This window comes from Colias philodice, chromosome 11, assembly GCF_061535455.1.
Source record: "Colias philodice isolate Cphi_HAF_F1 chromosome 11, ilColPhil1 Martin Lab GWU primary, whole genome shotgun sequence".
NCBI classification, from domain to species: domain Eukaryota; kingdom Metazoa; phylum Arthropoda; class Insecta; order Lepidoptera; family Pieridae; genus Colias; species Colias philodice.
Window position 1 is genome coordinate 1,749,347 of NC_143096.1, and position 14,885 is coordinate 1,764,231.

At 31.4% G+C, this 14,885-nt stretch overlaps 1 protein-coding gene across 6 annotated transcripts in view; it reads left to right on the forward strand.

Moving 5' to 3' along the window:
• The window catches only part of Lmpt (four and a half LIM domains protein limpet), a 133,031-nt gene that overhangs the window by 60,657 nt on the left and 57,489 nt on the right, over positions 1-14,885 (forward strand). Inside the window, exons 1-2 of one of the 6 annotated variants that reach the window (XM_089700506.1) lie at positions 2,619-2,932; positions 14,149-14,392. The exons of 1 other annotated variant lie outside the window; for it this stretch is intronic. In XM_089700506.1, the coding sequence (XP_089556632.1) occupies positions 14,208-14,392 (185 nt within the window). In that variant the 5' untranslated portion in view covers positions 2,619-2,932; positions 14,149-14,207. Of the gene's footprint in view, positions 1-2,618; positions 2,933-14,148; positions 14,393-14,885 lie in introns of those variants that run through there. 4 more of the 6 variants (XM_089700504.1, XM_089700507.1, XM_089700505.1 and 1 more) reach the window with 4 other exon arrangements.

Consider the following 14,885-nt stretch of genomic DNA (forward strand, 5'->3'; position numbering starts at 1 on the left):
TTAATGAATAAGTTTTAACGTTATATTATTATTAATTAATTAGGTAACTAGAATTCCTCAATGAAACATTTTTTGTTTAACATGTAAAGTTCTTCAATAGTGACATTGAAGTAGGTAGGTAGTTAATTTTGTAAGAAATATTCAAATCATTGTACAGATTTAAAAATATTTAAAATAATGACATATAGCGTATTTTAATATTATTTATGTTATGTTAATTTTATAAAAATACGTCCGTGCTGCCATCTATTGTTGAGTAGAGTAAATATTGATTAAATAAATATTCACACTTATAAGGCATACCGACGACATCTAGCGGAGTATCGTAAATTGTAAATTATGGAAATCGAACAAATTGAATCAAAAGTATATATTATTTCTAGAAAAAATATACATAGTACCTACAATATGAATTTGATTTTAAAGAACTAAATAATTTATGTGTTTTTATATCGGTATTATGTCTGTTTCAATCTCAAGTACTTAGTGATTTTTGTTTTTTCTTTGTTATCCTGTAACTAGTAGTAAGCTAATTATTTTGTATGTAAATTAAGACTTATCAGACATTCCATTTCATTGTTTCTTTATTATGTTTTTTTTTTATTTATGTAGGTAAATCTTTGCTACAGTAGGCTTGAGTCGAGTCTTGACTGTAACACCGGCACATAACTACAAAACATAATGATTATTGATATAATATAATTATGTTTTGTATACCTACTTACTCACAAAAAACATTAGCTGCAGAACTATGAAATTATTTTATTAAAAGATGAAACATTACCGAATTTAAAATCTTTATCTTAATCTTTAAAGTTTTATTATCAATCCAATCAGGATGTTGAATGAAAAATTATTCATAATTTTTTAAAGTGAAACTTTTATTACATCGTCTCAAACTTTTTGGTCTGCCTTTGAGTATACCTACTCGGCAGCCGACCGTCACGCGACATGCGCTACACAAAGCAGTGTTCGGAACCGTTCGAACAGTTTCACTTTTACCGTGGTTTCATAAAACCACACAACATTTTTTTTTATTATTATTAGATACTTAAATACAGGGTTGGAAAAAATCATGATTTTGTGAAAAAATCGAATAAAGCACGATTTATTGAAAAAATCCTAATTAATCATTACTTTTTTTGATTTTTTCATTTTATTATTTAAGTTACTGTATTTTTGTGCGAAACGGAACGTGCCGCGTGCTTCAATAGACAGTACGGGGATTTCCCTTTAGTATAACGTGCTATTGAATGTCAAACAAACTTTTTCCAGTGGTGAAGCAATTGTTTGGAGCGATAGCTTCTTCCGCTGCTGTAGAAAGAGTGTTTTCTACATTTTTTGGAATTGTTCACAGCAAATTAAGAAAGCGACTGGCAAACTAGTTTTCTTATAGGTTTTTTTATTCAAATATTATAATAGTGATATTGATCCCTCAGATTTAAACGACCCTAGTTTTTAATTAAGATATCTTAAGGCGTTACCCGGCAATTTCGACTATGTTCAACCTCTATAAAGTCTGGTACAACATAAAGCACAATACCGAAAAAAATATATAAAATAGGTAGGATGGTCTTTGATCTTTAATTGCTCGCGAGGAATTTTTTCCAAAGTTAATAGATTTCTAGAAAAAAAATGTGCCGTGATCATCGATTTTTGCGCAAATACTCTATAAACTTCGTAACCTGCTGACTTAGAGCTCTGAAAATTTTATGTTTAATAAATTATCAGTTACACAACAGTCCCTGACGAGGATATTTTGTTTCACTGATTAGTATCTTTTTAAATACAAAATGCGAGGAAAAAAGAAGGTGCAGTGGGAGAGGTTTGAGATCCGTCAAGTATGGTCAAGGTTATTAGCGCATGTAAAAGCCTTAATCTGTTTTATGTTGATTTCTGTGAAAGAAAGTAAAGTTTCCACTGTCCGGTGTCCGTTATCATTTTTACGTTACACTCATACATTAAATATTCTTATACAATGCTCTATCCATTCCTAACACTTTGAAATGTTAACCTTGCGGGGATACATACCTAGGTATACAAAATTGAGTTATATTTAATTTCCGATGACACAATCTCAGATAAGATAGTCACGGCCTAAATTCGCTACTCGAGCCCTTACTACGGTATTATTAATAAGTGATTAACGGCTAAACGATTACCACATTATCATACAAATATAAAAACGATAGGAGCTGTGAAACTAATTACTTAAATATTATGATTTTATAAAATAACTAGGTACCTATTAAATTTTAAGACGTTTTATATTATTATAGGTCAGGTTTACATTCTAAAATGTCATTAAATATTTGATTCTACATTTACTTAAACTACCTACTTAGTTTCACTATCAACAATGCTTTTATCACAATGTATTCCGAATGACATCACCGCTCCCTCCATTAGATTATCGCAACGAACGGCTTACAGAAAAAATAAATCACACCAACCTATATTGACCCTCCCAACCTGTCAATTAGCCGAGTCTTGCTACTAGATAGATGTATAATCACAGGTCATGCGCCACTGGTACTTCGCACGTTCCTTTTCACAATCCCTTGAACTTGAGCCGCGAGCGAGCGAAACGCCGCGGCCGGAGGTAAACAAACGTCGAACCCGTTGACGCGCATTTGTCATTTGCGAGTCGGAACGTAAAGGCGCTGTTATTGCGCGTTGCTACATGCGCTCCGGAAGGATTCGCCGTACGCGATGTCAAATTCGAAAATAGAATAGTTTTTTCTTTTTATTGTGATAGCCAGTGATAATAGTGTTTTGTTTTTTTTAATTAGTGTATAGTAGATAACTAGATAGTTCGTGAAGGAATTGCAAGTGACCGATAAGAAGATAATTCCATAGATAATTTAGAAGTTTTTAATCGTAATGGTTTTTTACATGAAAATATTTAACAACCGTTGCATATAACAAGTATGTGAGTAATTTTGCAGTTTGTACATTTTTTATAAATATTAATTAGCCAATATTACGTGTATTTTCAAGCCAATTAAAAATAAAAATATAGGTACATAAGTAATAGGTACACATAGGTAATATCAAATATATGGTTAGACTTGAGATCAGCTTGGTATTGGTCTGACATAAGAGTCATAAGACTTGAAATATTAAATTGAAGGAATCAATCAATAGGTATAGTTTTTATCAATAAACTATAGCAATTAGTTACAAATATTTATAAGATCTTTAAAGTTTTTAGATTAACCTTACTTTTAATTACACCTATCGTGTCTCAATCTCAATACGAAACTGACTCAGTATTTTTTCTTCGTTTCATACATCGTACTTTATTCACGGTTGTCGTGAAACAATGTCATGCAAATGGTCCGTAATTGTTTTCCAATAAATTATCCTCACGGCGGTGAGTTCGTCATCGAGTACCGAGAATGTGATAAAACTCAAAAAGTTTTCAAATCAGTAAACTAAGTAGGCCGTAGGTATAAAGTAAACGTCATACCACAGATTAGGTACTAAATGTTTACTATACGTCATAGGTTACTAGGTACCACTAGGTACTCATATTTCTTAGATTTAGACTTTAGTGCCCGTAGAAGCCCGAGTCTTTGTCCGGAAGTCAAATAAAGAAAGTAGACCTAATGAACAACCCTGGCTGCTGTTTGCATTTACTTATTAAAGAAAACAATTTTATTATGTTACCACTTACCTAGGTACCATACTAACACTACCAGAACGTGACAATTCCATTTGATTTAAATTTGTATAGGTATACCTACCTACTAGGTAGTTTGGGAACATTCCCATAAAATTGAATTGTTAAAAAGTCAATACAGTTCTCAAAAGGGCTATTGGGAGAGTACCTTTCAACTAAATTGACTGTCGAAGCACGTTTCCTGAAACGATCCACCCAATCTGATAAAAATCGTAAACAAAGATTAGGTAGTAATTCAAACAATCTCTTCAGCATTCTATTTAGGTAGGTATAGTTATGTATTGAAAGTCTGCCTGTCTGTCTATTGGAAGTCAATCTAAATTGCAGTGATCATAACCAGACATTACGTAGGTAGGTACTAAATAGTTAAGTACTATGTACATGCATAGGTACATAGTATCAGATACCTACTATAATAAACCTGCCTTCACTCATTTCAGTAATTATTATTTAAACCTGAATAACTAATATTGTAGCGACTAATAGCAAGCTTTGACGGTATAGAAGTCTCTTGAACAGAGACGAGTGACGACATTAAAATCGTAGCATCGAATATCTTCGAATACATATTTTCTATTCAATCATACCTATTTGCTTAGAATTTACTGATTCTATTATCTCTGTTATCTATTAAAATGAAATACTGAATAAAATAGGCAAAAACGAGAGAGTTGTAAATCCGATATTTTATCTAATGTAAAATTATTCGTCTATGGTGCATGAAAAGCATGTTATGCATGACTGAGCTTAAAAAAATATTATGACAAGCCGTACATATTGTGATCTAAGACATGTGACGATAAATTAATAAAAGAGACTTGTTTATTTGTTGTAACATTAATCATTTTATGGTAAGTAGGTAATTTGGTACTATGCCAAATTAAATAAAAATATGTATGAAAATTGTCTTCCCCACTAGTAGACTGTACCTACTTGTATCATACTTTATCTATCCAATTTATTTTTTTTATAAATTGATATTGAGTCGAATAATACATTCATGAATATATGTACTTACATATTGTTATTTTATGAATAGATTTTTCGTATACCTATTTAATTACTTTTTCTAACACTTTACATCAATTTATTTTTAACGATGATGTTTCGAATTTATTTCTTAAAATTTTTGGAAATCAAAAATTACGCCTTATTCAGCTTTCAATTTCTCATTGGTTATTAAAATAAATCACACACACAATCAAATAAATATCAATTACAAAATTTGGAAACAAATCATTAGGGACGACATTCCAAACCATGATTCATATGAGATTTTTATGAACCCGCGTTAAATAAGCATTGTCAAATTTGTGACACAGATTAAAAAAAAAACAATCTTGAATATCGTTCGATTTTCAAATGAAAAATGTAGGGATAGGTACAATGTTTATTTCTCTAAAGATAAATTTAAAATTAGAAAATTGGAACACCGTTAATTGAACTCTCATTATACCTACGATGCGATTATTTCATGGAAGTATTTGCACTCAACGCGTTTTATTGTAGACACATGTCAGGTTAGTTTAGTCTACGTTTGTTATAGTTTATAACCAAACGTCATACACTAATTCAGAAAATTTCACGTTTTTATGTGAAGAGCAAGTGTTGTCATTTGTTACATTCGATTTCAATTTTCAAGGTGGTTCTCAATGCGCTAGATATTTATTTTATTTTTTACTTTTTTTTAGCAGACCTGCGTAATACTGCGGTGATGTTTTTATTTTTAATAGGAGTACGGAGGATAACGCACAAGATCACAAAAAAATTCCCAGGAAAATTAAGGAAATTTTCTTTCATAAAGTCTCAAATTTAAAATAAATAATAATAGGTAGGTATGTAATGACGTCATTATTAATCACAGTATTACCACAGTATTACCATTATTTCCTACAGTAGTGCGACGAATGTACTTGTGCAGAGAAACGGAGGGGAACTGGCGGGGGTCGGGCGACGCGGGCCGCGTAAAGCAAACACGCTTAGTTTGCTTTACCTAGCGCGAAAGGATGACGCAGTCGTATTTTTTGTGTAATAATTTTATTATACATAGGTACTTACATATTCTATTATGGCGCGCACAAACTGTTCGGTTTACGGATGTAAATCTACATTGAAATCCCAGAAGGAAATACTGTGTATTACCATTATTTCCTACAGTAAGGAATCGCCTTTGATGTCGCGCGATGCCGCCGCCAGCGTAGGTAATTACGCTGCCACACGAAAATGCGCTAGGGTTGCAACAAATGGGAAATAAAACAATTGTGATTATTAATATTATGATGAAATCTTTATTCATATGTACATTCAAAATAATTGCGATTATTAAATCTGATGTAATTATTTGTTCATAAATATATAATTACAGATATTGCACTGCTAAATATTATTTACGTGGACACTTTATTTTTGGATATTCTTAATTGTATATTATAACATTTAACTAAGTAATGCATTCGCATTGGGATGTACAATCTGATTATAAAATAATGAGGACAACATATACATAGCTTTGATTTTAATTCAACAGATACAATTAATACAATCTTTCTGAAATATTGTTTCCTTCTGGGATTTCAATGTAGATTTACATCCGTAAACCGAACAGTTTGTGCGCGCCATAATAGAATATGTAAGTACCTATGTATAATAAAATTATTACACAAAAAATACAACTGCGTCATCCTTTCGCGCTAGGTAAAGCAAACTAAGCGTGTTTGCTTTACGCGGCCCGCGTCGCCCGACCCCCGCCAGTTCCCCTCCGTTTCTCTGCACAAGTACATTCGTCGCACTACTGTAGGAAATAATGGTAATACTGTGTTATTAATCCTGACATAACTATATTATATCTACATACAGATGACCTATAAAACTACCAAGACAAGCTTACCCTAAGCAGAAACGTATGACGTTCGTGCCACATAACCTAGTCAATATTTAATTAAAAATGTAAACAGTTTATCCAGTAATTGGCGTAGAACAAACCGTTGTGGGGCGTAATTCATTTGTTAAGCAAATGTTACTTTCACATCAGCTCTGTCCATCAATATTTCTTGAAGAATTTACATGTTCTGTATACTTTCTTTCTATTGTCTATTTATCAGAGTTGAAGTAACAAATAAAAATATAATTAATAGTAATAGTAATTTCAAAAATAGAACTTGCTTGCTTGCAAGAGTAAATAATATTAAATTGGCTAGTATTGTATTATCTGTGGTATTGGTAAAAAGAAAAGAAGTACATATTCGCGACTAATGACTGAGTGAAATGGTCCGGGACGAGGAAAAGTAAATTTTTGCTAACCTCTGGAGAAATATTTTGTTTAATAAATACAGATGAAACGTCACGTAAACAAATGCAATACTATAAATTATGTAGTCCACTGCATAATTTATGTAGTTTACGTTCAACTAATCCTACTTCAGATACATCCGATTGAAATAAAGATGATTATAAGTAATTAAATAAATATTCACCGTATAAGTGAAGCCTGAAGGCGTTATGTAATAAACTGTAAAAACCTATACGTTTTGTTAATCAGCGCTGTTGTTTATTATTGAACACATCCGAAGGTATGTATATTTTTGAACCGGAATAAGGTTCGTACGTACGTACGTACGTACGAACATATAATACAAACGTCATTCATGATAATGTTAGGATCTGTTCAGACGGACAAAAGATAAGTACCTATTACGATGATTACTTAGGTAGAAAATAATTTTGTTGGGTGAAATATATTTCCTGAACATTTTCCACGATTTAATAATATTCATCATGAACAAGTAAGTACTAAAGAAATATGAAAATACAGAACACATTACCAAAGCAAATAACTCAATTCCAAACGAATTTTATTCTTAGCAAATGTCTCTACAAAGAGAATTTACAGCTAATGTCGAAAAGATAAATTATACGATATTGTTGCCGTTAAATCTCCGTTGTTTTCGATGTCCTTTCACTGTATCTGTAATGCAAATAGAAATGTATCTGTGTCAAAACATCTATTGTGCTGTCATCTGTCATTGTCCGCCATCTTGTGTTGCAACTTCACATGTCAATATGACATCTCGCTATTGTTTGAGATCATGTTCGTAATTGAACACATCCGATTTTAATTTTAATTTTATTCACAAACTAGCTTCCGCCCGCGACTCCGTCCGCGCGGATGTCGGTCTTCGCGGACTATGACATCTTATAAATATCTATTGGAACCAAATACGGCTAGGCCTATAATAATACGCAACGTGTGTTCGCGGTTCTACAGAACAACGTCTATGGATAAAACTGAAAAATTAAGATTACTTAATTTTTTTCTACGTATTTTTCCAGGATAAAAAGTATCCTATTTTACGCCCAGGATAATAAGGTATAATTAGGTATACCAAGTTTCATCGAAATCGAACCGGTAGTTTTCACGTGATGTCTTCACATACAGACAGACAGACAGACAGACAAAAATTTTTTTAATCACATATTTGGGTTTGGTATCGATCCAGTAACACCCCCTGCTATTTATTTTTTCAATATTTTCAATGTACAGAATTGACCCTTCTACAGATTTATTATAATGTATAGATAACACACGTTTAAACTGATACAACAGATTGATTTATTTTGTAGTCGAATATAATTTTGACCTAAATTATTTTTTCCTAAATTGAAAATCCACATTTCATTTTTGCTTTCACGAACTTTGACAAAAATGCGCACGCGCCATATAGGGTGTTTGAAGTAAAAATAATTATTTATTATTCAATTAATTAATTAGGTATTCGTTCAATGTATAGCATTCGCAACAAAAACATATTGTAAGTAGTAAGTACCTACCTATAGGTAAAATTGGTTCAATATAAACTTAATTGCATATTAGAGTCACACATCTACATAAATAAATGCAACCTATTTTGCTGCTGCTGTTGTCCCCTTTGCGCATGAACGATTTTTTATCATATTTTGGAAGTTGCCTACGTCAAGCTCATCGTTCGGGTAAAATTGCGCTTTCGCGTAATATCTGCAGTATTTTATTTTATCGCTGGCCAAGGCTGCCGCTCCCGTAGCTTTGATAGCTCTCATATAACGTGACAGTCACCATAAATATGGTTTAATTAAATTAACGTTTTTCCGTGTTAACGGATAAGCCGGTCAAATATGTGAGTGCCCAAAGTATTGTGACGTAAGTGAAAGATAGTACTTTCGGTATTTTTTTAATAAAAATTTAATGGCTTATTTAAAACAGACATAAACATTATGTGAAGATGCTATTGATTACTATTGAACAATTTACAGTAGATAAAGTGTGGAAATACTAGATATACAGAAGGACAGATACATTTATCAAAATAAAGGTCCAAACTTTCAACCAACTAAGTTTCTTATACGCTGTAACATTATCAGACTAGGGGAAAAAATATAATTACATAAATCAGTATCCTCCATGCATTTATAACATAAAGAACATCCAGTCATGTAACTGAATGGATAATATTTATTCAATCTAAATAAATGCCCGCAAACATTAGGAAGGCGAAGGTTAATACAAACATCGATTCCGGACCATTCCTTTGAACTGTTTTAATTTCGCACAATGAAATGAAAATATTAATCGACGATGTACTTCAACGCTGATGATACCCAGCTGTAGTGTGTTTGTTTTAGCCGGGTATAATTTAAATATATCCAACCGCTCAAAGTAAGCGGATGTGTTTCATATAAATGTTGCAAAAAGTTATGGTCGGTATTCTTTCAATGGACAACTTCCTTGGTCTAGTCGGATGCTGTCGGATGCTAAACTTGTGAACACGACTTTGAAATTCAGACTGTTTATTATTGTAGTTGTATTTGCTGTGCTTTTATTAAATGTATCATGCGTAGGCGCAGGTATATTTAATTATAATCAAAATCTAAAACAAAAGTTTTCTATTGTAAAAAATACGCATGACACTAAGCTTTTTTGCAAAGGGAAGACGTCTCAAGGAATTATTGAGTCTTTTTCAAAAATATTGTTTTATAAAAATCTAAAGACTTACTTATTCAACTCATTCCGAAGTTGAACACAAAATTATTAACTTTATCATTTTGTTTTAATGTTCGCAATTTCCTATATTTACATAAGAGACCGACCTTCACGAAATATACCGCATTGTTTGTTATTATGTCACGATGTAGTAAGATGCAGCGTTTATCTTATATTTAATCTTTAAATAAACCTTGTCAGTTGGTTAGTCTACTCTCCTTATAAGAAACAAATCATATAAAGCACTTAAGGTCAGTTTTTGTGATATAATTATTAAAAAGGCGCGAATAATTTTTTTTAGTACCTATTTACAAGAGGTTTTATCGTAATCGGAACTTTTTACTGTTGGTATTTACTTTTGAACACCCTCTATATCATATTTACAAACACTAACTGTCAAATTCGCACAGATTATATTTGTCACATAATCTGTCACAAGCCACAGATTAAAAACTATTCACCATATGACATCATGTTTGCATCCTGTAAAGAAACTAAACATTTATTGCAAAGCAAAGCGTTGTTTGAAACATGTCTAATACGTTTACATTACCATCACACGACTTGAAGGATAAAAAAATAGTTATCCAAGGTTCGTTAGTCATCAATTGAGATTAAAGAAAATAAAAAAATAGGTATACAATACAATACACAGCGAGTGTTTCATCTGTATATTATATAGATTGTTTAGCGATACAATTGAAGCTATTTCTTGAGAAAATGCCCTGTACGTAGGTTGATTTAAATATAAATAAACGATATGTTTGTTTTTTATATTTCCCGGAAGCAGCGCGTGGCTACGGTCACCTATAAATTTAAAAACAAGAAAATAGTTTCTAAAATATGAATAAAAAAACAATGAAAGAAATAAACATTTGAAAGATTGAAGTTTACACAGCTTACATACATTTTTACATTACATAAATTCATACGTCATGAAAATTTACCTCATTACCAAAATATGATTTCTATCACTTTTGCGATTTATTTGCTAAATGCACTCGGATCATTGAACTTACATTGGATCTTGCTAGTGTGTGTACGCACTACGCAACACATATGAAAATAATATAATATATAATCTTCTTTCTTTATATATAAAAATGAATCGCAAAATGTGTTGGTAAGCGCATAACTCGAGAACGGCTGAACCGATTTCGATAATTCTTTTTTTATTCGAGGATGGTTCTTATATAGAGAAAACGTAAATATTATGTACCACGGGCGAAGCCGGGGCGGACCGCTAGTACATAAATAAATCCAAGTCGATACTTAGCTCCAACCAGCTAAACGGTTCTCGACCTATATACATTCGAAACCTTACATCTCAAAGACTGCATATAATCTAATTTGCATTGTCTCGTAAATAGAAATGTAATAATCGCTTCAAGTCATATTTCTTTGTTCCGGCTTACCTTAATTAGGTCCACGGGTATATTATCTAGACAGGGGAATAATTATCTAAAAATCCTATTTATGTATATTAGAAGAATAATCGCTTCTTAATTTTCTTTTTCATTTTATTCCAGAACGCTATATAGAAAACTGTACCTAAAATCGCATTTGTTCCTCGCATATAAAACTCAAGTTTGGAATTTTTACTACCATTAATAATTTTATATCTACATCGAAGCCATAATAAAGAAGTCAAAGCAATAATGATGCGCATTAAATTTTACACGCCATTTATTTTAATGAGATACAAGCGATAAATCGAAATCAGAAGGGCTCTTCATACAAACATTTTGTTTGTTATTTTTAGAATTAATGTAGCAGGAATAACCGAATGTAACTTATAAGGTGGTGAAGATAAAAAGAGAAAAATTCTAAAGAGCTATTTCTGTACGATGAAAATAATAAAGAATATTTTTAAATACCTTCAAAACTCTTATTAGATTATGTTTAATATTTGTTGAATGTTTGGCAACGTACAATGGTAAATGCTTAAAAATAACAATTACATGATCTTTTATAGAGTTCTCATTATGGGTGTGTGTGCATAAATAAATACCTACGCTTTTAACTGCAAAATAATTTATGTTGTACGCTTTGTGTGAATAACTCAATCACGCTTCGTCACAGATTCCGAAATAAAATTAGAGGGCATGTAGTATACAGCGAAACATTTATACGTTTAACTTACCTAAAAGACAAATTCAAAACATAATTTAACGTGAAAGCGTAGTCAGTTGAAGTTTTTCATATAAATTTACAAATATCAACTCAAAAAATACAAGCATATATTAAAAAAATATATTAATATCCAGTTATATACGGAGTATAATAAATCACAAATATACTCTTTTCCATTAGATTTGAAAGTAATGAACTGTGATAGAGTGCGGTGCGTTTTTTACTGCGTTATCGTCGGTCTGACGACACCTTTATGAATATCTGTCGGGAGGGATTAAAAGGAAATATTTGTCATCGTGTGGTTTTTATGAGAAAATATTTTCCAGACGTTTAATAATTGCTAGAGAGTCTTTAAATAAATTATAGAGCGCTTGCGCTCTATTTTAGTATTTTATCTTCTTCATAGAAAAATAGTAATTAAGATTCAGTATTTATATCATATGACTTCGTTTACTGTGTACATAATTTAGTTTATAAATGTTAGGTTATGTGTTATTTTTTATTGATTATTAATAATGCAATGAAATCAATTCAATTGTAAAATTCAATCAAAGATCCAACAAAAGTTCAAACCAAATACCTAAAACATCGTAACTATTTAATTAAAATGTGTGCCTACTGCCTAAACCACAAACTTTCGTTATTATGAAAAATCTTGTAATACACGTGTAAACCATAAAAAATTAACATTGAAATAAACTGCTTTTTTGAAAATCATTACGAGTTAATCCAAATACGTTTTAGTTTTACTATTTAAGATAAAGAAATGATAACCAACAAAGGGCATGTTGACCAAATAAACGAATAATGTTTATTTCATGTTCATTTTAAATGTGACAAGTGTGTCACTTTACCCAGTTATTAAGGTTAGTGCTGTTTATGATGGATAAACACGAATAAAATTAATATTTATAGATTTAATTAACGTAATAGGATTACGTAGTTCTTTGAGTTTTTCGTCATGGTATTGCTTAAATAAAGCATAATTTTTGAAGATACTATAAATTAAATTTAACGACATTGTTTAAATAGTAACTAAAACTTGGTCATAGTATTTACTGTGCAGTCAGTTTGAAATAATTAGATAATCTTTATAAAATACGATTAGGTAACTAGGGGACTTTAAGAAATGAATTGCAATACATTTTAACAGCATCAGAAATGACAATTTTGCCCTTACGCAGTCGAAGATACTACGTGTCTCAAACAATGAATTGTTTAAATTACAACTTCCTACGAGCGCTCAGTTTTCTTATTGGACAATTTGTAACGATATGCTTCCTTTAATTGAATTTTTGGTTCAATGCAATGGGAAAATAAAACGTCTCGGTATGTCTGAGATGTTATAAAAACTTCTTCATTGTTGACTCCAGAGTTCTTATTTTGTCCGGATAAAAATGTTTTCCTTAAGAGACCTTGTGAAAAAATATCTTCGAATGAATAAGCCGTGACTTGAGCCAGAAAACCAGGATATATTTAATTAATTAAACTATTATTAACGATATAGGTTTTTAAATAGGTATTAATATTCTGTGTTGTGTATTAAAAGATAATTTAACTAAAATTATATTACATATACAAACCAATACAAGAATATACCTACGCTCATTCAAGTTCATAATTTAATAACTAAGTTTTTCTAGTAACTCTACATCTGCTGAATGTACGAAAATAAAAACTATTTAATCTTGTCCTAATAAGGTTCAATTTTGTTTGAAGTTCAACATACATTCATGGCGGTATTGCATGCCTTTTATGGAAGGGAACAAGTTCAATGATCACACTTTAAGCTCAGTATTTATTGGGTTTTTACCACTTCTATTATTGAGTCTAACATATTATCTGCAAACTTAATATAAAACTAGTTTTATACTGCGGTATGACTTTCATGTAAACTGGATAAAGGCCTACATAATATTTATTCTAAGCGTCTAACTGGTATTGCAATCACATCGGTTCTTTCATTGAAGGTTTTTCAGGTTTCAAATTGCGGATATATATAATTAATTACAATGAAGCACCATAAAAGTCAAACATCAAACAAAATATCATATGCATTTTTCCGCATTATTACAAAAAGAAAAGTTATTAATATTGTAATTTTCTAAAAAAGCATTATCATAATATTAAAACACGATAATTAATAAAATCGCGTGGTAATATTACTTCACGATCGGACCATTTGAGATAACTGCGCAGTTAACACTATTCACTGAGCAAAACTCTATGTAATTAATATATCATTATGAGTAAAAGCTTATTATGAACACGTAACATTGGCTCAAGTTCAGTTCTCTTCTACTTACAAACGGTATAGCAATTCCTTCATTCTCATAGATTAAAACTACCAAAGAATCAACATTGACCAAAGATTAAATGCCTCCAACGGAGACGGAACGCGACGGCATGTTGTGCCTGTCGAGACATGAGAACTGCCCCTGGGACCAGGCCCTGAAGTCTGCTGACGTCACCTGGACGGGGCTCCAGTACACCTGCCTTAAGATTCTCCATCTGTATTGCAAGGTGTTCGAACGGGAAGATGTTCTGGAGATGGTTATACGGTAAGTGTGATGAGTTCCTTAGCCGATGCATATTGATATTTGATATACGTAGTATTTCACTTCTAATCACATATTTGAACATACTTTGCTATTTTCGTGTGTGAGAAAATAGTACAGAAGGTTCCTGGTAAATATCACCGACATAACAAATTATTGATGTAGACCAAATAAATTTTAATATGAGTGCTATAAAATAACATTGTAACGATTGAATTATAGCAATGACATGATTACACCCAAAATATGTTGTCCAGACTACATCATACAGGAAAGCAATTGCCATAATTCAGTATGAAATATATTGCACAATAAAATTAAATGCCATTTACCTTGACATCAGCACAGTTAAGCGTAGACTATTAGCAGATATCACCAATATATTTCCAAGGTTTATTGCACCTAGGACATTTAATTACATTATAAATGATTTATCTAGTTAAAAGGAGTCATTTTGTCCAAAGCGTCATGATATATGACGCGCTGTAGCCTGTAT